Source organism: Oryctolagus cuniculus, chromosome 9 (genome assembly GCF_051225735.1).
Source record: "Oryctolagus cuniculus isolate XC-2025 breed Fujian yellow rabbit chromosome 9, ASM5122573v1, whole genome shotgun sequence".
In the NCBI taxonomy this organism is placed as follows: Eukaryota; Metazoa; Chordata; class Mammalia; order Lagomorpha; family Leporidae; genus Oryctolagus; species Oryctolagus cuniculus.
The window spans coordinates 85,157,402-85,182,078 of record NC_142875.1 but is presented as its reverse complement, the minus strand read 5'-3'; the positions used below and the strand labels follow the sequence as shown (position 1 = coordinate 85,182,078).

General features: G+C 45.6%; 1 protein-coding gene and 1 pseudogene across 8 annotated transcripts in view; one reads left to right on the top strand and one right to left on the bottom strand.

The window, feature by feature from the left end:
• The window catches only part of MTUS2 (microtubule associated scaffold protein 2), a 663,520-nt gene that overhangs the window by 429,687 nt on the left and 209,156 nt on the right, over positions 1 to 24,677 (top strand). For all 8 annotated transcript variants that reach the window (XR_016213358.1, XM_089304269.1, XM_051834132.3 and 5 more), the window contains one exon: positions 24,066 to 24,227. Coding sequence is in view for 7 of the 8 variants with exons in the window: in XM_089304269.1 (XP_089160395.1) it covers positions 24,066 to 24,227 (162 nt within the window). In the remaining variant the exon portion in view is untranslated. The remainder of the gene's footprint in view (positions 1 to 24,065; positions 24,228 to 24,677) is intronic.
• Positions 13,833 to 16,264, bottom strand: LOC108178980 (S100P-binding protein pseudogene; annotated as a pseudogene).

Genomic DNA, 24,677 nt, shown 5'->3' with positions numbered 1-24,677 from the left:
AACCAGTGGGTAAAGGACCTTTCTCTCTGTCTCTCCCTCTCTGTCTGTAACTCTACCTCTCAAATAAATAAAATTAAAAAAAAACAACATTGATACAGAATGCCAGACCCCCAAAAAGTTTTTACACCAAGGTTTACATCATTTAATTCCATTTTTCCATGAACTTTTAAAAGTACCCTCATATAAGGGGAAAGCGCCTGGGACCTAGATCCACTTTTGAATATTAACCCATGTTCTCAGGCTTTGTACGTGGTTTGTTGCCAGAACTTGACTCACTAACACAGCATTTGATGTGTAATGTTTCATGAGCCCATCAGCTTCTCCAGCACAACTATTTAAACAACCCTATGACACAAATTAGGATAAGTTAGAACCCAAAATCCACACTACAGAAATGGAGCACCTGAACTTTGTTGCTCTATTAATAAAAGCTGATCTATGTAAACCCTTGATCATTTTTATAGTTTCTTATCCCATATTAATAACTTGAGCAGAATTTAAATTGAGTTCAAATCAGATGCTCTTATGTTTTAACTCCCGTATTAAGCGTATAATTAAAATGCTCCAGTTTAAAGATTTTTCCCCAGCGTATTAAGAGCTGAAAGATTCATGCAATGATGAACTGGAGTTAGAGTGCTCATCGATGATGGCTCAAGCTTTTAAGTGCTTCAGATAAAGAAATGGGGTTTATTACAACAGGTCTAATTGATAGGAAAGAGGAACCGTACAAAGTTGCTTTTAATTACTCAAAGGTCTCTTGATAGATCCTATTAGCCCTCGGTCTTTTAAGTAACTAACCTCCATCAATATTTAACCATGGTCTTTCCTTTGTCAATGGGGCTTGGAAAAAATGAAAAAGAATTTGCCAGATCAAAAGGAAGCTTCAAGTCGTGCATGTGCTGGGAGTTCAAAAGCCCCCGGAAGGGTGATGATGGCTTTGATCTTCTGTGATTCCTTCTGTGACTGAGAGTTCGCAGCCACACTCGCTTCTCTGTCCTTGTTAACAAGCTCTGTCTTAGGGGGTGCTGAGGGAAGACATCACAGGGAAGGCTGTATGTGACCCCTGAACCAGGCCAGGGGAGACCCATAGATGTGTCCAGGGAAGGCTGTATGTGACCCCTGAACCAGGCCAGGGGAGACCCATAGATGTATCCAGGGTTGCAAAAGGTGAGATCCTCAGAGAGAGAGGAAGGGCAAGGATTCTCGACGGAGACAGGGAAGTTTTTCTGGAGAGTCTAAGTGCATGAGGGGAGGGATGAAGAGGAGTGGGAGAAAGCTTTTCTCCTCTTTACTATGATTCAGCTGTGGTCCACGTCCGAAGAAGTAAGTCTGGGGGAGTTTTGCCCAGCCTGGGCACTGAGATTCTAAGGCCATCCATCAGTTAGGCACTGGGCAGGCCACCTGTTGGACAGAGAAGATGGTCTGTGTCATTACTTGCTTCCACCTGTACAAATCATCTGCTTCACTCATGGATCTGGCTGCCAGCCATGTCTGGAGGGTGTTTCCTTAAGGCTTGCACAGCACAGGATCTCGTAGACTGTGGTGGCATTTGGGGTCATGGGAGACAGATGGGGAGCTCAGGGATGAAAGAGCTGCCCTCTGTGAATGTGGTACTGCTGCCAACAGCTACAAGGCACTTGGTTCAAGTGCTTTTTGTGCAGGTGAACGTAGTAGCAGAAAGTAAATAAATAAGAAGCCATTTAGTGATGCAGGCTTCATTAACTTTCTTAGAAGAAAGTTACCAGTAAGTATCAGAGCTGGTACCGGACTTGAAAGACAAAGCCTGTAGTGTTCATGACAATACCATATGGGATTTCTAACCATTAAAGACTTTGCTGTCCAAGCCCATCTAAAATGGCCCAGGAGCCTGTTCCCTTCAGCAGGAATCCTAGAGGAATCACCTTCCACTTAGCCCCTGGCCTGCAGGTCTGTCCTGCCACTTGGATATAGGTCTGTCCTGCACATTGGATATAGGTGAGGACGTGGTCTCTGGCCCAGAGCTAGAATCATCTGCTTGACTCCTGGGGTTCTGTGTTGAGAAAGACTCTGAGGCCATGCCTATCCCACTGAGAAGTTAATATCTGCTCTAGATGGAGGGGGCGTGGTGAAACAATGCATGTGTTTCTCCTTCCATTAGGACTAAGAGTCCTGGGGGGAAAGTGGATGGAGAAAGAACCACATTTCTCTAAAGCTCCCTGTCTAAGCCAGACCCCCAAGAAAGAGATGACTTACTGCCTTGGAAAGATAAGAAGCTAAGGGAAGACTGGAGGCTGGAAGGAAAGGCAAGAGTAGGTAGGCTAATTGACTTTGGACACGAGGCTCAGTGTAGGGTGCACAGCAAGGCAGTACTGCCCCTTCCTGAGAGCTGATATGCACCACAGAATATACTAAGCACTTTATTTTAAATACGTAGTAGCTCTTTTACTGTAACTCTGATTAGTAGGCACGACTGTTAGCCCCATTTTAAAGATGAAGAGATGAGGTACAGAGAGATTAAGCAACTTGTCCAAAGTTAGACAACTAGCAAGAGGTGTATCTGGGATTCCAACCTAGTCAGTTGTTATGGTTAGATAGCAGTTCCATGTCACTGCCACCCACCAAAGACCCATATGTTGAAGTTTTGACACCCACTCATGTCTTATGTTAATGGGTTAAGAATGGAAATTAATCCAGTCATGGTGTCTGAAGGGAGAGGGGAGGCTTGGTACATGAGTGGGTTGTGTTAGGTTGTTAGGGCAGACCACATATGAAGCAATCATGGTGGATTTATAAGGAGAGATCACAGGGAAGAAGGTGATGAATGTGCTCCTGTCAGCTTCCTGGCCCCCACGTGATCCTCCCTCTGCACACACTCTGCCGCCCACCCCCTCATCAGACACTGAATTAATGGGGCTGCCCCACTCTTGACTGTCAACCACCAAAACCATGGACAGAAGTAAACCTTCATTATCAGCTAGCTCCACTCAGGGGTTTTAGCTATAGTAATGAAAAGCTGACTAATAAAATTAATCTAAAACTCTTTGCCTCTTCAAGTTTATCAAACCCAGTGGTTAATGCTTTAAAGGAAACAGAAGTGTAAAAAACAGAAGTGTAATATGCAAGACAATGGTTTTAATAGTACTTTTATTTGGGCATGGAGAAAAAAAATCTCTGAGTTTTATCTGTGAATTGTCTTCAAAAATATCTGAAAAACACTGCACTATACAATAGATGACACCCGTCCATTAAGCAACAAATGTCCCATCTTGGCCATGCCCGTTGTGACTTCGCACACAGGAGCTGTTGTGAAATGCACAAAGCTGGCTGGCACCGCGGCTCACTTGGCTAATCCTCCACCTGCGGCACCAGCACCCCAGGTTCTAGTCCTGATTGGGGCGCCAGATTCTATCCTGGTTGCTCCTCTTCCAGGCCAGCTCTCTGCTGTGGCCTGGGAGTGCAGTGGAGGATGGCTCAAGTGCTTGGGCCCTGTACCCTCATGGGAGACCAGGAGGAAGCACCTGCCTCCTGGCTTTGGATCTGCGCAGTGCGCTGGCGTGCGGACGGCCATGGCGGCCATTTGGAGGGTGAACCAACAGAAGGAAGACCTTTCTCTCTGTCTCTCTCTCTCACTGTCTAACTCTGCCTGTCCAAAAAAAAAAAAAAAAAAAAAGAAAGAAAGAAAAGAAAAGAAAGAAAGGAAAAGAAAAGAAATGCACGAAGCTTTTAGAGAACTGAGGAAAAGAAGCCGCTGTGACAGGACACAGTGGCCCCTGGGACAGATTCGCATTCGGTAGTTTATTTGTTGGGACAGCTGATATTTCTCACATACGGTAGGATAGGAAGCCACAGGGTACAGTCCCAGCAGCCTGCACCTGGTGTGGTTGGAGGAGATAGGGAGGCAAAGATGCATGGGGCTCAGACAGCTAGAAAGGAAAGTGGGAACTTCGGAAGACTACGTGGAATCGTTTGAGCTTCAGTGAGATTGATGGTGCACACAGGAGAGAGAATGAACTGAACGAAGGAGCTGAGGAGGAGAGGAGCTGATGCCACGGTCTCAGGCCCAGGTGTGCAGGGCTGACCTGAGACAGGACAAGAATACGGATTTAGATTTGAAATCTGTAAGGGAAAGCGAAGCATACTGGGAAGAGAGACTCAAGGAGGATTCCTACCCATTATTTCCAGGTTTTTAGATCAACGGTAATGTTAATAATGAGGAAACCTGGCGGCCAGCATGCAGCAGGGAGAAATGTGCTTTTGCCATCCCCTCCCCCAAGAGGTCTTCCCCATACTCCATACAGAGGAGATGTCCTCTCATCCACCCTGGGATTTTCCACCCTCTGCCCCTTGTGTGCCTTTCATTACTAATCACAGCTTGTGATGATTCTATCTGGGCACTTGTGTATGGTCTGTCACCCCTACTGGGTTGTAAGTTATTTGAGAATCGGACCACATGTGGCCTGTGGCCCCTGCCTGGTGCTCCTAACAGGCTGAGAGTAATTGTATATTGAGCAAATGAATAATTTGGAATAAGGAAACATGTGGAGTTGGAAGTTTCACCAGACAAGTGGGGCCATCTCATTCAAATGCAGGAGTGATTCCATGAAAATGAGCTGAGACCCCACACGGCAGCATAGGACTCACTTAAGCTGACAGGACCAGGCCCCCAGAGGAGAGGGTGCAGAGAGAAGAGAGAGGAACTGCGGAGTGCAGGGATGCCTTCAGCTGAGCGCTGGGAGCAGAGCAGGGAGCCAGGAGAGGCAGGAAGGGACCCCTGAGCTGGCAGTGAAGCGGCTATGCTCAGAGGCTGTGCATGCCCAGGGCTGGCTGAGGAAAATGGAAGTGGTAAAAGGCTGTTCTGCTTGGTAACTAAGAGATCCTTTATAACCCTGGAGAAGGTCATTTTAGAAGACAGCAGATTGTAAGGAGTGAGCAAGTGGCAAGAATGAGGATGAGAAAATCAGCGCTTTGAAAGGTTTTGGCAATACAGAAGAAAAGAGTGTCTTTTAATTTTGTTTCAAATTGACACGCTTAGCTCACTTACTATGTACAGTTTAATTGTACGTATTTAGGGGGCACAGTGATGTTTCAGTATCTGACTGCAATGGGTAATAATCGAATCAAGGTAATTAACCTGTCACCTTATGCATTATCATTTCTTTTTTTTAATTTTTTTATTTTTTGACAGGCAGAGTGGACAGTGAGAGAGAGAGACAGAGAGAAAGGTCTTCCTTTTACAGTTGGTTCACCCTCCAATGGCCAGCGTGGTTGCATGTGCTGCGACCGGCGCACCGCACTGATCCAATGGCAGGAGCCAGGTACTTATCCTGGTCTCCCATGGGGTGCAGGGCCCAAGCACTTGGGCCATCCTCCACTGCACTCCCTGGCCACAGCAGAGAGCTGGCCTGGAAGAGGGGCAACTGGGACAGAATCCGGCACCCCGACCGGGACTAGAACCCGGTGTGCGGGTGCCGCAAGGCAGAGGATTAGCCTAGTGAGCCGCGGCGCCGGCCTGTATTATCATTTCTTTGTGGTGGGAACATTCAAAATCCTCTCTTCTGGCTATTTTGAAATATCCAGTATATGAGCCATTCTCACCTAGTATGTTTGTTTGAGATGGATAGGAAATTTGAGGAAAAGGCTTTAAAAAATTTGGAGCTCATTTTTCGGTAAAAGTCAAACCAGTTAACTCCCATTTGCGTCTCCATCAAAGCTGAGTGTTCTCACAGCTGTAGCCCTCCCTGCAAGTCCTCCCCGTCTCTCTCCCCTGTGCAGGCTCACAGTCCCTGACCTCTCCCACCCCATCCTGCCCCTCCCTCACCTCCTCCAAGTCTTTGCTCCAATGTCCCCTTCTCAGGCAACCTTCCCCACGTCCAGCGCCCGCCCCCGCTCTTCTGTGTCATTCTGTGCTGTGCTGTCCAGCACACTATGTTTGCCTAATCCCTGTATTCCTGTTTCACCTCTGGCCCCACCCACCAGAATGTCAGCTCCTGGAAAATAGGACAGTGGCAGAAATGTATCTCAGGAACTACTTTTTTTTCAGGCTTATTTATTTATTTGAAAAGCAGAGTTAAAATGAGAGGGGAAGACAGGAAGAGATTTTCCATCTGCTGGTTCTCTCCCCAGATGATCCCAATGGCCAGGGCTGGGCAAGACCAAGGCCCAGGAGCTAGGAGCTTCATCCAGGTCTCCCACGTGTATGCAGGGGCCCAAGCCCTTGAGCCATCTTCCTCTGCTTTCCCAAGCACATTAGCAGGGAGCTGGATCAGATATGGAGCAGCCAGGACAGGAACCAGTGCCCATGTGGGATACTGGTTTTGCAGCCTTACCTGCTGTGCCACAACACTGGCTCCAGGAACTACTTATAAATAATAAATAATAAAATGAATGAGTACAATCATGACTGAAATTAAATTTTACTAGCTACCAGCTTAACAGTGAACAGCCACCCTGCAGTGCCCGCCTGTCACCAGGGCAGGTTCAGAACCCATTTCTTATAATACAAGTATGAGTCTCCCCCTATTGTCGGGCAGGTAACAGGCAGCTGAGTTATGTGAAGTTATCCCTTCTCTTCCTTAAAAGGAGACTGAGACTCCAGGGAGTGAAGTTCCATGTGTGCATGATGACTACATTGTAGAGAGCCCTGGCCGGTGTTGAACCTGTGCTTTGCAATACTGCACTGTCCACTTAGCACTGAAGATGGTAGGTCTCATGTGAACTATTCATGCCACAGGGCTCTGCTCGAGGTGGCTGATTCAAAGTGCAGAAATCTCATTGTGGGAAGATTCACGGCATACTTTATCCCTTTTAGTATTTTTTGTTTGTTTGTTCTACTTAATACTATTGGTTGAATTCTGTAATTAATACATAATTATTCTTAAGTGTTGAAACTTAACTGAAAAGTGATCCCTGTTAAATAAAAGAGTGGGAATAAGAGAGGGAAGAGATGTACAATTTGGGACATGCTCAATTGGACTTGCCCCAAATGGTGGAGTTAGAAACATACCAGGGGATTCCAATTCAATCCCATCAAGGTAGCATGTACCAATGCCAGCTCACTAGTCCAAGTGATCAGTTTCTGTTCACAGTTGATCATAATGATAGGACTAAGAGTCAAAGGGATCACATAAACAAGACTAGTGTCTGCAAATACTAACTGATAGAATCAAAAAGGGAGAGAACAATTCAACATGGGAAGTGGGATACACAGCATACTCATAGAATGGCAGATGTCCTAAACAGCACTCTGGCCTCAGAATCAGCCCTTAAGGCATTCAGATCTGGCTGAAAAGCCCATGAGAGTATTTCAGGCATGGAAAGCCAAGACACTCTGGGAAAAAAAAAAAAAAAAAAAAAAACTAAATGAAAGATCTCTGCGAGTGAGATCCCAGTGGAAAGAACAGGCCATCAAAGAAGGAGGTACCTTTCTCTGAAGGGAGGAGAGAACTTCCACTTTGACTATGACCTTGTCTAAATAAGATTGGAGTTGGTGAACTCTAAAGGCCTCCATAGTCTTGGCAACTCATGACAAGAGCCTAGGGTGATTACTGATGCCATAAACAAGAGTGTCAATTTGTTAAGTCAACAACAGGAGTCACTGTGCACTCACTCCTCATGTAGGATCTCTGTACTTAAAGTGCTGTACATTGAGATTTAATGCTATAACTAGTACTCAAACAGTATTTTTCACTTTGTGTTTCTGTGTGGGTGCAAACTGTTGAAATCTTTACTTAATATATACTAAATTGATCTTCTGTATATAAAGATAATTGAAAATGAATCTTGATGTGAATGGAAAGGGAGTGGGAGCGGGAGAAGGGAGGGTTGTGGGTGGGAGGGAAGTTGGGGGGGGAGCCATTGTAATCCATAAGCTGTACTTTGGAAATTTATATTCATTAAATAAAAGTTAAAAAAAAAAGAAGTTAGTATGACTAAGTCATGTGATTATAACCTAAAAAAAATAAAATAAAACCATGTTTTAATCATAATAATAACAATAATAATAAAAAGATTTATTTAATTCAAAAAAAAAAAAGAAAGGTTCATGGCACCCCTGAACCAGAGCTCAGCAGGGGTCCAGCTCCACAAGGGAACTCCTGGATGCGTTGGACAGCATCCTCCAGCACGGGCCAACCACAGCGCATGAGCACACTTCCAGAACTATCTCTTAGAGCCCAGTGGGTAAAAACCCAGCCGTGGTTTAGTGACCACACATCCCTGAGAGCTGCATAGTTCAACAGAGAAGAACTCGCTCTGAAAAGGGATGGGAGCAGAATCACACATTGCAGCAACTCCTTCTGGGCACCTGCCCTCAGCATTCTCCTGAGGCTCTGACTTTCTGGTGTTTGATCTCTATGGGAGAGACATGGAGCAGGCACCTGTAGCTGGCCCAAAGCCCCAACGTGTGAGCATGTTGCTGTCCCTGTAAGAACATTACTGGGGCTGGCTCTCAGCATCACAGAGCTCTTTGAGCAGAACAAATGTGGCTCCTTATCCCAAGTCTGCTTGGTACCTGACTGCTATCGGAGCCGGCAGCCCCCTAACAGGCACAGAGCCACCTGAGCAAATGTAAGTCTTGTCAGAGAGTTGCAGCGTGCTCGCAGTCACACCTGCTACCTGTCATCACCGTCAGACAGCCTGATCTCTGTCCCTCGTAAAGGTCATTGACTTCACTCAGCCAACCTAGTATGCAGGAGAGTTTCAGAGGTGCCATGCTGTTGGAAGTAAAGCTGCAAAGCCAAGTTTAAATATATCCACTTCCTTATATCAAGCCATCTCCTGGGGTCTGAAACGCAAGCATCCTTTTAGTCTGTGTCATTAAAGATAGGACTTAAGGGACTGGCGCTGCAGCACAGTGGGTCAAGCCTCTGCCTGTGTGAGTTTCCACTTCTGGTCCAGCTCCCTGCCAATGCGCCTGGGAAAGCAGTGGAAGATGGACCAAGTGCAAGTGCTTGGGAGACCCTGATGAAGTTCCTGGCTCTTGGCTTGGGCTTGACCCAGACAAAGATTTTTTAAATCTTACATGAAAAAAAAAATGACTCTACTCTTAGTATCTTTTTTGTAAGAAACAGGACTTAAATTTGAATTTTTGAAATGTCTTTGCTTCCACATCTCTCAACCTAGCCTCATGTGACATTATTCATTGGCCATGTCTACTTATTAAGGCCTTTTACTTTCTCCCCTGCAACAGCTCTCTCTCTCTCTCTCTCCCACATTTTTTTATTTATTTGAAAAGCAGAGAGAATTACACGGAGAGAGGTTCACTCCCCAAATGGCCACAGTAGCTGGGGCTGGCCATAAAGCCAGGAGCCAAGAACTCTGGATCTTCCACAGGGTGATTGGGGCTGAAGCACTGGGCCATCTTCCACTGCTTTCCCAGGTGCATTAGCAAGGAGCTGGCTGGGAAATGGAGCAGCCAGGACTCGAACCAGCACTGCAGTGTGGACAGGTAGTGCCTTCACAGGCTGTGCCACCACGCCAGCCCCAACACCTGCTTAGTGAAGGTGAATGAGCGGAGAGTTCGAGTGAGACATCACATGAACTGGGCAGCCAAGAGGGTCACTGCCGTCCCTGTGTCTCGCCAAGTCTCATTGCTTCAGCACGATTTCCTGATCTGTTCAAAACCGTTGGAGGCTTCCCAGTGCTGAGCAAAGGAAACACAGCTTCTGTAGCGTGTCACTTGGGGCCTCCTACCATTGCTCACTCAGTCTCTCCTTCTGAGTTTTGCATTAATTCTCCTGACTTACACTTTGGCCGAACCAGACTTCCCTACTTCTGGCCTTTCCTCACTACTTTCCCTTCTACATAGCAGTTTTCCCCCCAATCTTTACAAAGCTGAATTCTTCCTGTCAAAAGCTCTCGAATGTCTCTGATAATAGCTTCCTGGGTGCCTCTGGCTTGACCTCTCCCTGTTCTTCATTGGCACCTCATTTTCTTTTTTTTTACTTTTTTTTATTTTTTTATTTTTTTAACAGGCAGAGTGGACAGTGAGAGAGAGAGACATAGAGAAAGGTCTTCCTTTACCGTTGGTTCACCCTCCAATGGCCGCCGCGGTCGGCGCACCATGCTGATCCAATGGCAGGAGCCAGGTGCTTCTCCTGGTCTCCCACACGGGTGCAGGGCCCAAGCACCTGGGCCATCCTCCACTGCCCTCCCTGGCCACAGCAGAGAGCTGGCCTGGAAGAGGGGCAACCGGGACAGAATCCGGCACCCCAACCGGGACTAGAACCCGGTGTGCCGGAGCTGCAGGCGGAGGATTAGCCTATTGAGCCGCGGCACCTACCTAGCACCTCATTTTCTGCCTGGCCATTGCAGTTTGTGTTTCTCTCTTGTCCCTCCCAGGGTTCATGTGCTATCAGTTATCACCCACATGATCGGCATCAGCCAGCACTGGCCGAATGCCACTGTGTCTTTGCTGAACTTCTGCAAATCGATGCATTCACATTAAAGTGAATTTCTTGGGATTAGAGGCCCTCTTCCCCTTGTTGCTGAGGCTTAGCACAGTGTCTGAGAGGCCAGTGGCCACGGAGCCGCCTTTCAGTGGGTCATGTAAGGGCTTAGCCAAGCACCAAAGCCTGCTGTGAGACTTTCTTCTGCTTAAGCCATCTTTTGAAGCCTTAACTCAGCCTTAACTGTTCCGCTTTCTAAGAGATACCGAATTTGAGACTTTTTGTGTCTGTGCCCTCTGGAATGTCAGCTTTCCTTAGACAAATATTTCATTTTGAAAAAGAAATGATTTTGTGAAAATGGCAAGATAGCAGCATTATTTTAGCTCTTTAGGGTGAGAAAGAAAATAGACACCTGGGTTAAAATATGCAGACGTTAGGAAATAAAACATTCCGTTGATACTTGAATAATTAAACTAAATTTTGTCACCAAGTGATAAATGCTGTGAAATCAATGAAATATTCATCAATTAGGTAATCACGCAACCAGAACATTATACAACTTGATTGCCTGGGATTGTTTAAAAAAATTCAGTGAAGAGAGTAGTTTAATCATTATAATATGGATAAGTCTTCAAAATCCATGCAACATGTTTCCTAGAGTTTAGCTATAATGTCATCATATCATTAAGGCTATTTTGTTTTATTTCTGCAGACTTCCTGTCTTTTAAAAACCTCATTTTACAGGCATTTGGCACAGTAGTAAGATGTCACTTGGGATGGCCATATCCCCTGTCAGAGTGCATAGGTTCAAGTCTCAGCTCTGCTTCCAATTCGGGTTCCTGCTGACATACAACCTGGGAGGCAGCAGATGTTGGCTCGAGTACTTGTGTCACTGCCACACGTGTGAGAGACTCAGATGGCTTTGGGCCCTGCCTGTTGTGGGCATATGAGGAGTGGACCCACAATGGAAAAGATCTTTCTCTCCGTCTCTCTTTCTCTCCATCTCTCCCTCTATTTCTCTCTCCCTTCCTCTCTCTGTCTCTCTCTCCCTCCATGCCATCTTCCCTTTCTCTCAAATAAATTTTTTACAACACTGACAAGAGCTTTTATTTCGTTTTATTGACACGAAACATAACTACTACAAGGGAAAAACGTATGAAGAGGAGGTACCAAACTTCAGTTTCACAACTGATCCTGCCAACAATGCAAGTACATGAGGACCTGCACTCCATCGGCAACACAGGTTATTTTGGGCTCCTTACTACGAATCAGCTAAACAGCACATTTGTACTCTGCTTTGTCAAGACCTTCGTGGTGAGAACACCATGGATGAGCAAAGCTAGGGAGGCAGAACCCCACTCAAATGTAAAAATACAGCAAGAATTCTACCTGAAATACTAGACTGAGAGGCCAACAACACATATGAGATACATGGCTGTGAAGAGAGTAGAACTCCAGAATCCATCCACTACCATTTTTAAGGCAAACATGCCAGGGGCCGAGTTTTCTTTGGTTTCTTTTCTTCTGAAAGAATGGCGTGTTAGCCACTTGAGAACAGCTCTCTCCCTATCCCTCCTCAACCCCCAGCCCAGTGGATTTAATTAAGATGTGAAAGCTTTGGAAAGACAGAATTATCTGAGCTAAGAAGAATTGCAGTTGTCACATTTTCTAGTTAACCTGCCACTCACTTGATGTGGCAAAGGCAATGATCCTGTTACACATTCAGACTTAAACTCTGTCCCAGAGGGCAGGAATACAAGGCCTAGATTTTTCCATGAGCAGAATACTGTCCCTTTGCATTCCTTGGGTCTTCTATGGAGAACCTGAGAGCTGCAGTGCTAGCTACTCCAGCTACACTTAATTGTAATTGCTGTGATTCCAAAGGTGGGGTGTTTGGCAGCTCTCACTCCATCAGAATAATTTAGAGAAGCCTGGGGAAGTGACCACCAAAGGAAAGGCTCACAATGTCAGCTGAACTAACAGGCTGTGACTGTCACCATTGAGTAGAACTTTGCCTTTCCGTTTTGGCCCCAGAATCTGAACCAAGTAGCCAAGGAAAAGAGAGTGGATAGAAACAGTAGACATTTAGGGACATCTATCCAAATTCATAGGTAACTCGAATGATCAAGCTTTTCCAAAGTCAGTTTCTAAAATAGGGTAGGGTGTTTAAGGTGGGTTATTCACATACAAAGACAGGGCTGATGAATCAGCAGAACTAGACAGAAACTCCAGAAACCATCAACAACTTTTACAGGCAGTGAACAATAGCAGCATGAACACCAGACTGCAAAGCCTTCTACAATGACATCCAGACCAGTTTGTAAAGAGACAATAGCACACTCCTAAGATAGCCCTGAAGACAGATACACAAAGTCTGTCAACTTTGGTTGGGACAGGGATCAAGTAATGCTTCAGTACAAAGGCTTAACCACAATTAGATTAGAGCCACTTGAGCAGTTCTGTGAAACCATGTGTCAGGGGCCCGATAGGTGGGACGACGCTAACGTCCGGAAGGCACCTCTTGTTAACTGATGATGGCAACCAAGGGGACCTCTCCAAGGACTCTCCCAGGGGATGGTGGCTCCCTGGCCAACATTCACACCTCTTACTTCATGCATCAACTCCGACATACAGCTGGGGTTCAGCAGATGGAACTGAATAGCAGCTGATAACTCAGTGGCATGGGCCTGTCACACAGCCAGGACTCTGGGTGGGCAGCTCTTTCACAGAGAGAGCAGGGAGCCATGTCTAACACAGAACACGGAGATATTGATGGTAGAACCCTGGGAAGCAGAGTGGTCACTGGGGGTCAAGAAAAGGAAGGTTCTAGAAGGGTGGGGAGACCGTCACAAGGTGTTCAGCAGAGGTTAGTCAGCTGTCTTCTGGCAGAGCCAGGACGAATGAAATGTGTAAACACTATTGTGCAAAGTTTAACAGTGAAAAAAGCCAAATAATAATAAAGGCAGCCATTAGGTACAGAAAGGAGAGGGTTTGCACTTTAATTCATCCTTTCAACAAAAATTTCTTCTGCTTCAAATGCCCTGGATTGCCAGCTTTAAAATACTGACAAATATTCAGAACTTCAAGCAAAAAATAACAGGGGTTGGTTGTTAAAAATGCTATAACCATCTATGAGTCATAAGCAATACTCAACAGTGGCTCCCAGCCTAAGAAGAAGCCGTTCCTTACAGTAGGTTAAAGGTTAACTTCTTTTGGCACTAGAAGGAGGTGTCACTTCTGTTTGTTTGAGCCTGGGTATTTTGGCTTAAAACTGGCTTTCAGGAGGCAGCCACTTTCAACTTAATAAATAAAAATAAAAGAGATCAACTTAACACTGCTTAAGCATACACAGATAGAAACACAAAATTAGGAAAAATCTCATACCAAAAAAAAAAAAATTCAAGTCAGCAGTAGGCATTTCCAAAAGGTGACAAGTTCTTTGAATGAAAATCTTGTGAAAAATAAAATTCAAAATCTGCAAAGCACAGAACAGCAGAAGCAAATGAATGCTCCTCTGGACGGGGCCCTGGCTAGAGACCTTCCCTGTTGATGGGCTGTGACAAGTGGACTGTGCAAGAAGTCTGGGAGATGCTGGAACTGATGGTAGCTTCACTTTTCGAGTCAACCCACTGAGTCAGACTGTGTCTTTGTGGGGGATTCTGTTGGAGTGGGGTGTAGTTTTGCATGCTGAGAGCTGAAGGATGCTGTCATTTTGGGTTCTCCCTATGATGAACTTGTTTCATCAAGGCGTGTAGCTCTCCCAAGGCCCCTTGGTTGGATTCCACTGGATATTGTATATGAGCAACGGCCCTCCTGAGATCAATTTGCTTCTGTTGTTCTAGATCTGATTGTGAAAATGTCGAAGCATTAGTCTTAGTATTGGTTTGTAGAACAGGAATGACTTTGCCTAGTCTTTTCTCATGGATTTTCATCTTCCCAGAATTCTTGTCAAAAGCATATTTGTTTGGTGAATTGGAAACAACTGAAAACTTCATTTCACGACTTGATTTATGTGATCCACTGTTTCTCCAGGATGACTCCGTGTTAGGAGTCTCTGGGTGCTCTGAGATCTGAGGGAACACAAATGTGGGTTTCTTTTTTTTTTTCTTTTTCTTTCTTTTTTTTTTTTTTGGACAGGCAGAGTGGACAGTGAGAGTGAGAGAGAGAGAGAGAGACAGAGAGAAAGGTCTTCCTTTTACAGTTGGTTCACCCTCCAATGGCCGCCGCGGCCAGCGCACTGCGGCCGGCGCACCATGCTGATCCAATGGCAGGAGCCAGGTACTTATCCTGGTCTCCCATGGGGTGCAGGGCCCAAGCACTTGGGCCATCTCCACTGCACTCCCTGGCCACAGCAGAGAGCTGGCCTGAAAGAGGGGCAACCGGGACAGAATCCGGCGCCCCGACCGGGACTAGAACCCAGTGTGCCAGAGCTGCAAGGCAGAGGATTAGCCTAGTGAGCCATGGCGCCGGCCAGATGTGGATTTCTTACAATCAGGCAGATTTTTACCAGAGACAGCTGGTTGAATGTTACTCTTTGAAGAGAGCAGAGGCCATTCCCAGGCAGAATTGTTGGGACTGATCCATTCAGATTCAGGACAAGCTTTGCCCTCATTTGGGGTGAGACCATCTCTCACCTCTTCTTCCGTGGAGGAGGGCTTTTCAATATCTTTGAATGAATTAACCTTTTTCTTATCACACACAGCATCACAAAGCTGTTGGATTAAATGGTGCAACAATAGTTACTTTTATGACATTGTTTTCTAGTGCAAAACATCTGTTTAAAAGTGTATTAAGGCCGGCGCCGCGGCTCACTAGGCTAATCCTCCGCCTAGCGGCGCCGGCACACCGGGTTCTAGTCCCGGTCGGGGCGCCGGATTCTGTCCCGGTTGCCCCTCTTCCAGGCCAGCCCTCTGCTGTGGCCAGGGAGTGCAGTGGAGGATGGCCCAGGTGCTTGGGCCCTGCACCCCATGGGGAGACCAGGAAAAGCACCTGGCTCCTGGCTCCTGCCATCGGATCAGCGCGGTGCGCCGGCCGCAGCGCGCCGGCCGCGGCGGCCATTGGAGGGTGAACCAACGGCAAAAGGAAGATCTTTCTCTCTGTCTCTCTCTCTCTCTCGCTATCCACTCTGCCTGTCAAAAAAAATAAATAAATAAATTAAAAAAAAAAAAAGTGTATTAAGAGTTAGGGCTGGCACTATGGCATAGTGGCTAAACCATTACCTGCAGCGCTGACACCACATATTAACGCTGGTTCAAATCCCAAGCTCCACTTCCGATCCAGCTCTCTGCTATGGCCTGGGAAAGCAGTAGAAGATGACCCAAATGCTTGGGCTCCTGAACCCACATGGGAGACCCGGGAAGAAGCTCCTGGATCCTGGCTTCAGATCGGTGCAGCTCCGGCTGTTGCAGACATCTGGGGAGTGGAATAGTGGATGGAAGACCTCTTTCTCCCTGCCTCTACCTCTCTTTAACTCTGCCTTTCAAATAAATAAATACATCTTTTAAAACAAAAAAGTTTAGTAAGAGTTGGTCCATAACCAACTGATATACTTAGTTGGGATAGTTTAAAGACTCAGTTACCGGTCCCAAGCTGCACAATGAATTTGAATTTTTCTCTCATAGAGTATCAGGTAGAATTTGACTCTCTTTCCCTCCATTCTCAACATGTCCACCATCATCTTTATGCAGCCCTCATCCACATGCACTTGATGGGTCATCATCTTTGAAAATCTCCTGGATCTCATCCTCTGTGTAGCTGAAATGGCCATCATCTTCTTCCCCATCAGATAGCTCCAGCAAGGAATCATCCAGTTCTTCTTCCAAGGATCTCCAAGAAAATGAGGCATTATCTTTATGCAAGAAAGAGGTCCTGGAAGGCTGTTCAGAGGGCATTAGTGAGCATGGTATATTGTGTGGAGCTCCTGAAGAGATCTTTGCCTTTGCCACAAGACCTAGTGGAAAAGATTTCAGCTCCTGCTAGCTGTTCTTTTAGGAGACTTGTCAAAATGATTGACTGCCACCTTCCAGGTTACTTTGAAGCAAATTCCAGTCTTCACATCATTTCATCTCTGGAAGCCTGGGGGGACGACAGTGCCTTACTCTGCCCCTGTGCCCTCTTCCCAGCCTCCCCACACCCTTCAGTTAAAATTTTAAAATATATAAACACCTCCTTTATCTTTGTATAGTGCTTGTCCCTCACTGCCATTATTTCTCCTTTTTTTTCCAAATTTAGTCTCAGTTATTGGTATCCCTAATAAATGAAGTAAAGAAAATTGAATATGGATCAGAACCCCTAAATTCTCATCCTGACTTTGGACATAGTCAGAATTATGTTTCCCAGGAGGCTAAGCGGGCCCCACTCATTAAGGTGCAGGGGGTATAACTCACCCTGTAGACCCGCCCTTCCTCCTCGCAATCCCTAAAATTCTACCAGTGACTTTTCTTCCCTCACTATAGGCTGTCCTGGCTTGGATTTGCATGTTTTCTTTCCGTGGTTATCCTAGTGTGTTTTGTGCTGTCATAACAAATTACCATCTACTGGACAATTTGTAAAGAACAGGAATTGAGTTACTCACACCTTTGGAAGCTAGGAAGTCCATGATGAAGGTGCTGGCAGGCTTGGCCAGGGGGGAGGAACACTGTGTCCCCATAAGGCAGATGGCAGAAGGGCAAGTGACCAAGTGCTGCATGGTGCCTCTTTTGAAAGGGCTTTCATCCCATTCACTGAGAAGGATGCCTCCTGGCCCAGTCACCTTAAAGTTCCACCTCTTAATCTCATGCCATTGACAACATCTGGATTCGGGAGGGGATGTGTTCTAACCAGAACATTAATACAGAACCAGAGAAACCCAGACACAGCTAATTTGGCAGAAGTAGATAAGAAGGGTGAAGAGGTACAGGGGTGAACTGAATATCAGCTGCTCACATACAATCTTGGTTATTCTGCTGTAATGAATGGGATGTGATAGTGGGTTTGAGCACTGTTCTTCATTGTGTTATATGAGAGTATATAACAGGAGACTGGGACCAACTGGCTGGGATTCCCTGCAGCTACAATGCGGGGATGTGGGTCAGGGAATCAGGATAAATAAGTTCATTAGAGAAGGAAACGAGGAGTCTCTCAGGATACAGACACTGAGCCGGGTAACAATTTAGGGATCTTGGTCCATCCAGGGAATCCCAGAGAGGGGACTTATGGATGAGAAGGCTTTTACAAAGGTATAATCCAAGTACATAAAACTTACCCTTTCAAAGTGTGCTTCAGTGCTTCCTACTGTATTCACAAGGTTGAGAACCTTCCCCATCCCCCAGTTTCTGAACATTTTCACCACTCCAGAAAGAAAGCCTATTCCCACCGGCAGTCACGTCCCATCCTCACTCCCCTCAGCTGCTGAGCGGCTCCTCGTTTTATCTGTGGATTTGTCTGTTGTGCACACTTCATAGTCAAGGAATCACACAGCATGTGGTCCTTTGAGCCTGGCTTCTTTTCACTTAGCATGTTTTCAGACTTCATGCATGTTACAGACTGTGTCAGTGCTTCATTCCTCCTTACAACTGAATGATATTTTGTCTGGATATTTCATATTTCATTTGCCCATTCATCAGTTGATGGACATTTTGGCTGTTTCTACGTTGACTATCATGAATAACGCTGTTCCTGAACATTTGTGTGCATGTCTTAGTGTTGACATATGTTTTCAGCCCTCTTGGGTGTATACCTGGGATAGAATTGCTGGATCAAACGGGAACTGTGCACTTGACATCTTGAGGGACTGCCAGGCTGTTTCACCAGGCACTTACACATTTCATAATCCCACAGTAACATATTAAGTTCCCGGCTGCTTTGAATTCACAGATACTTGTTTTTGGCTATATTTTTATATGTTTTAGTTGGTTTAAGTTAGGATCTCATTGTGGTTTTAATTTGTGTTGCCCTTAAGACTAACGGTACCTTTTAGTGTGCTTATTGGCCATTTATAGATGTTCTTTGGAGAAATGTCTATTCAAAACATATGCTCTTTTTTTCTCAATTGATTTGTCTTTTTACATTTGAATTTGTAAAAGTTCTTTGTGTGTTCTGGTTACTAGACCCTTATCAGGTATACAGTTAGAAAGCATCTTCTCCAATTCTATGGGTTGTTTTTTCACATTATTAATAGTGTCCTTTAAAGCACAAAAGTTTTGATGATGTCTAATTTATCTATTATTTCTTTTGTTGTTTGTGTTTTAGGATGTCATATCTAAGAAACCATTGCCTAATCCAGGATTATTAAGATTTACACCTACGTTTTCTTTTAGAGTTTTGTTTTTGCTTCTTACATTTACATCTTTAATATATTTTTAAGTTATTTATGTATTTATTTGAAAGGCAGAGTGACAAAGAAGAGAAAGAGAACTCTCCCACTTGCTGGTTCACTCTCCAAATACCCACAACAGTTGAGGTTGGCTAAGGCTGATGCCGGGAGCCAGAAACGCCACCCAGGTCTCTCAGGTGGGTGGCAGGGGCCAAGTACTTGGGCCATCATCCATTGCCTTCCCAGGTGTATTAGCAGGAAAATGGATTGAAGTGGCAAAGCTGGGACTCAGATCTGCACTCCAACATGGAATGTGGTTGTCCCAAGCAGTTGCTTACCTACTGTGAATGCCTGCCCCAGTCTTTCACGTATTGTAAATTACTTTTGAATCTGGTGTGAGATAGGAGAATAATTCCTTGAAATTTTGTTAGACTCAATTGATGATCTCAGGGTGTCCAAGCATTGAGAGGGATGAACTTTAAGTGCTGTCCGTGGAGGAAGAATAAGGATTTGCTGTTGAAAGGTCAGATGATTTAGAGACAAAAATGTAGAGATTAGTGTTATATAAACTTAATTATACCAGCTGGATTCTGCCATCTAGCAGAATTTATCCCTCCCAAGTTCTCACACTCTAATGAAGGAGATCATGTGTCCCAAACAGTAAGTTAGTGATGCACTGGTTCATACAGCTACAAAAGAGAGCCACTGCCTGGTAGGAGGCAAAAGGCTGCATCCTTTAGTTGCGATGAGCAGGAGAAACTTTCTCATTTTGGTGATGATAATTTGACAAACATGGGGAACACTGCTGGCATGGACTAAGGAGGGGAATTAAGGTGAATAAGCTGTCCACAAACCAGCCCAGTAGGTAAGAACAGTTTATGGAAACTCCCTCTGTGTTGTGTGATTTCCTGAAAGTGTTGAGTTTCTCCCTGGCTCGTACCCCTCGGTTAACACTCATCAGCCTCTGTTCTCCACGTTCTCTTAGATTTCTGCGTGTCTTCTCAACAGTGGTCCTGACACCCCAGCCACCAAATGCCAGTGTCACTTCCCCCCAAAATACCCGGGAGTAGTGAGGCCCTCTTTAGAGCAACTTGTTCTGACTGATATTTTTCATCATATATTCAGCCTTCTTTGTGTCTCTATTATGAAGCTCAGAGCCTTGTATATAACTGATGTTCAGTATGTTTGTTAATTTTAGTTAAGTCTGTGCTTGCTCTTCCTTCAGTTTTGTTTCATTGGGAAAACAAAAAATAGGGACCAACACTGTGGTGTAGAGGGTAAAGCAACCATCTGCAGTACCGGCATCCCATGCGGGTGCCAGTTCTGGTCCTGGCTGCTCCACTTTTGATCCAGCTCTCTGCTATGGCCTGGGAAAGAAGTAGAAGATGGCCCAAGTCCCTGGGCCCCTGCACCCACATGGGAGACCCAGAGGAAGCTCCTGGCTTCTGGCTTCAAATCAGCCCAGCTCCAGCCAGTACAACCATTTGGGGAGTGAGCCATCAGATGGAAGACTCTTTCTCTGCCTCTGCCTCTTTGTAACTCAGCCTTTCAAATAAATAAATAAATATTTTAAAAATTAAAATAACAATGAAATAAAAACTTTTGAATAAAAAAAAATGAAAAAGTTACCAGAAAGGCACAGACAAGCCAGAGACTGGGAGAAAGATGTGCCTGTCAAAAAAAAAAAATTTGAAATATATACCCAATAAAGGACTATTCAGAGAGCGAAGGCAAAACCCCTCAATACAAAAATGGACATCTTATGGAATAATAAAACTTGAATAGATACATGTATATGAATAAAAACTAAACCCTACTAGTTTTCAGAGACTTATAAATTAAAATCATCTACTATCAAATTCAACTGATTGGGAAAATTAAGGTCTGCCAGTGCTGCATTTGTCACATGTAGTTCATGTGAACTTCCACAAGCAGTTAGGAAAGCAGTCTGGAATATCTGAAAGTGGAGCAAGCTTCCCTGTGCCCCCGCCACTTCCATGGCAATGGAGGGGGTGACATTTTATACTTCCTAAGCTTGGTCATCCACTGTGTTGTTATTCTCACCATTGTCTAAGTCTGGAAAGGCTCATTGGATATTTTATAGACAATCACACTCCTGCTTTTAGTCCTCCATCCTGAAGGCTCAATCCGACTAACCCATCCTGCCCTTTCTCCTTGCTTACAGATATTACTCCTTGATTGCTTTCCAGCTCCCATGTGGTCGTGAACTTAAAATTAGCATGCACATTAACAGCTCAGGTGTACCACGTGCAATGTACTCAACACTACTCTGCCTTCTGCCCTTCTTGCATCAACTGTTAAAAACTTCCCGTGTATTAGTGTGTGCCCTTGTCCCCACTTAGACATGAAGACCCTAAGGTGAGAGAGGTGGCAGGCAGAGGAGTCGGTGCCCCGTCAACTCCGTTGCTGAGGCTTCTCTTTGCTGCACACTCAAGTGGAAGGGTGGGTGAACTGCCTGGGTATTTCAGGCCAGGTGGGTGGGAATGCAGTAACTGAATTAGCCATGTGAACAACTTCCCCACCCTCTCAACTCTGCCACTTTGTTCTGGCTCACGCAAGCAGTTTATTTCCAGTTGTTTTCCTTCTCTTATCAAGCAGTTGGTTTTCTGGTTTTCTGTGGTCAGCATTGTTGTAAGGTGCTCGGAGCATATTAAGACTTCCACAGCCATGTCCACGTGCAGAGGACTTTTCCAGTTGCTGAATAATGTGTCTCTAATTACTGGCTAAACCTAAGCCGGTTTTCAAAGCATAGAACTGTTGATCGGCAACTGTCTCCCGTCATAATGGACAAGAAGAGAGTTTTCCGTCACTGTTTTGTTTTATTTGTTGTAATTCAAGCCTTCTGACAGAGGGGAATATACTCTGACACTCGTATTTCAAATGCATGAATCATTTCCCAGCCTGGAAAACAGCCGACCTCTACGTTAACAGGTTCACTGAATAATGAAACCCCTGTTAAGACAGTGATGCCGGGTACAAGAGGGTTTGATCAAAAGGCGTTTGAACTCCGCAAATGATGCAAAATGTTTTTCTTCTTAAGAAATTGTAATAAGCGGTTAAGCAAAAGTCTCTGTGTGAAACATTCTGCGCTCGGTTCAGCTTCCACCACACTTGTCAGTGAAGAGGTTCTGGCAGTGTGTCAGCAGGAGTCTGGACGTTAGGTGATTCCCGTGAAACGTGTCCAGGGGCCGAGCCCCACTGCCCACGTCGGAGTTGTCATGGGAACCTCCAGAGAGTCTCTGATTGCTAGCGCTGGACTGGTGAGCCCACTTGATGCTTCAGTGTTTGGCAAGCTCCGCGTGTCACTTTCCCTGACTGCCTGCAGATCAAATGCGTGCGTGCTTTTTCAGTCTGACACCCGAAAACAGTGCCAGTCCCTTCAGGGGAGTTCCGTGCGCTTGTTCCTGGTGTTCTCTTGGCCCTAGCAGGAAAAACCTCGCACAGTATCTAAAAGAACAACAGGACTTAGCTTCTGTTTTAGGAAATAAAGCGTTATTTTTTCCTTCCTCAACATACACCACAAATCTAATCAATTTTCAGACTTTCAGGTCTTAGAGGGGCAAAAAACAACCATGTCTCGTACTAAAAGGTTGAATAAAATCTCTGGATATTATGAACACTGAGCCATTTTAGTAATCTTATCGTTTTTACTCAGTCCCTAGCTAGGTAGAAGGTTATGATTATTGGTTTTAAATGATGAAACCAAAAAAATGTAATCTTTCACTCCATGCCTCTACTTCCCCCAATGCCATTGCTTGTTTTGCAGGGTACATGGCCGCGTTCTGACAACTGGATCCTTTTATTCTAAACCAGCAATGATTTTGGTGGATTCAGGCTCTCCACATTAATAGATTAGACCCCACAGCTGCACTCAGAGATAGAGAATATCATTTGACAGGAAGTGGATGACGGTGTCATTGTCTTCAAGAGGCTGCAGATGTGCAGCCCACAAAGGGTTGGGGAAGAGAAGAAAAGTCTGGGCCACACCAGCTTTTCTCATGGAAACCTGGCGCAAACACACACTGCAGTGTGCCCTCTCTCCGGGGTGTCAGAGCCCTTGATTGTCTGACTTCTGTATTGAGAAGTAAACCCCAGTCGTCAGTAGATGCCTTCTGCCTTTGAAATGAGTGAGGCTCAAATTCAAGATCCTCTCACTCTGGGGAGTGTTCACAAGCCTGGAGGGGAATCTCTATCTCCCCACTTGCTACTCCGCTCCCTTCCTCCCACACCTGTCACTCTAGAGGCAAAGTGACCTGAGTTTCTGAGAGTGCTGAACTCCCTGGGCCAGTGGTCCAGAGACACACAGTTCTCTCTCTGTATCCACAGGCTCTGCATCTGTGTATATTCAACCAACCTCAGATCGAAAACATTTCTCTCAAAATTGTGTCTCTGCTGAATAGGGGCAGGTTTTTTCCTAGTCATTATTCCTTAAACAATTCATCGCACCGACTGTTTAAATAGCATTTACATTGTATTAGGTATTAGAAGTTGTCCAGAGAGGATTTAAAGTATACAGGAGGCTCACAAAGGCTCTCTGCAAATATTAGAGCATTTTATAGAAGGCACTTGAGTGTCTGAGAAGTTGGACCCCCACTCTGGGGGGTCCAGTCTACCTTCAACTCTATTTTTATGCTCACTTCTCCCGGGTCACTCACATTTCAGCAAAGGGCTGCTCTGTGTTTGTTTTCAAGCAAATGGGTATCACAACAGTACACAACTACACACACACACATAAGCGAATTGTGTGTGTGTGCGCACGTGTGCACGCACCTGGATAAACTTTGAGCGATGAGCAGCTTCTCTGGCTTTTGTAGCATACCATTCAATGTAGAGAATTGAGTGATAGGCATTTATCCTGTGACCAAAGAGAGTTCATTTCCCCATCCTGTTGGAGAGAAGTATTTCTCAAGGCCACTCAAGTTAAGAACTCAAGTTCTGGGACCGACATTGTAGCGTAGTAGGTAGAGCCGCCACCTGTGATGCCTGCATCCCATATAGGCTCCGGTTCCTGTCCCAGCTGCTCTACTTCTGATCCAGCTCCTTGCTAAAGGCCTGGGAAAAGTAGCAGAAGATGGCCCAAGTGTTTAAGCCCCTGCCACCCAATTGGGAGGCCTGGATGAAGCTCCTGGCTTCAGCCTGGCCCAGCATGGGCCTTTGTGGCCATCTGGGGACTGAACCAGCAAATGGAAGATCTCTCCGTCTCTTCCTCTCTCTCTGTAACTCTGACATTCAAAGTAAATAAATAACATTTTTTTTTAAAAAAAGAATGAACTCAAGTTCTAAGGCAGATGGCAGCCTTGGGATGGGTGGGCAAGTCTCCAGGGTGAGGGGGTCCATCTATTCTTCATGAAGTTACAATTAACACCCTGTCTGCCTCCCTCCTACAGGTCCAGCCTTTGCTAATGAAGAACAGCCAGGCCCGAAGGCAGCTCTGCCTGCCAAAGATGCACCCAAAGGGACCAGCCGGGCGGCCCCTCCGACACCCTCCAACATGACGCCAGCCCGAAGGAGCTTACTGCCCGCACCAAAATCCCCTGCCACAGCCGCTGGTAAGCCCCTGTGCCTCAGAGAAGCTCCATAGTGGAGTACCTTTCTGCATTAATAAAAAGCCTTTGAAGGTCCTGTGCACATCAGTTATTTGGTTGAGATTACAGATGCATTTTAAATGACATTTATAATTAATAATAGTACCACCACTGTTTCAAAGGCACTTCTTATATATTCATGTTGAGATTCTCTCAGTTCTTTCTCACTGCTCCCCCGGTCTGATAACCCTTTGAATCACATAGTTTTGATTCCAGAAAGCAAAAGCCAAGCTATTTTAAGCAGATTGGCATTTGGCTCAGAGAAGCGGGTGCTCCGGAAGCTGTAGGCTGCATCTCCAGGAGGGAGACCCAGCACCCCCATGGCGAACCACTGCCCCCTGCTGGCTGCGGGCTCCACCTCCAGAGATGGGCAAGACCCAAGGACTGGTGGCTACTACAGGACTCCAATGTGCC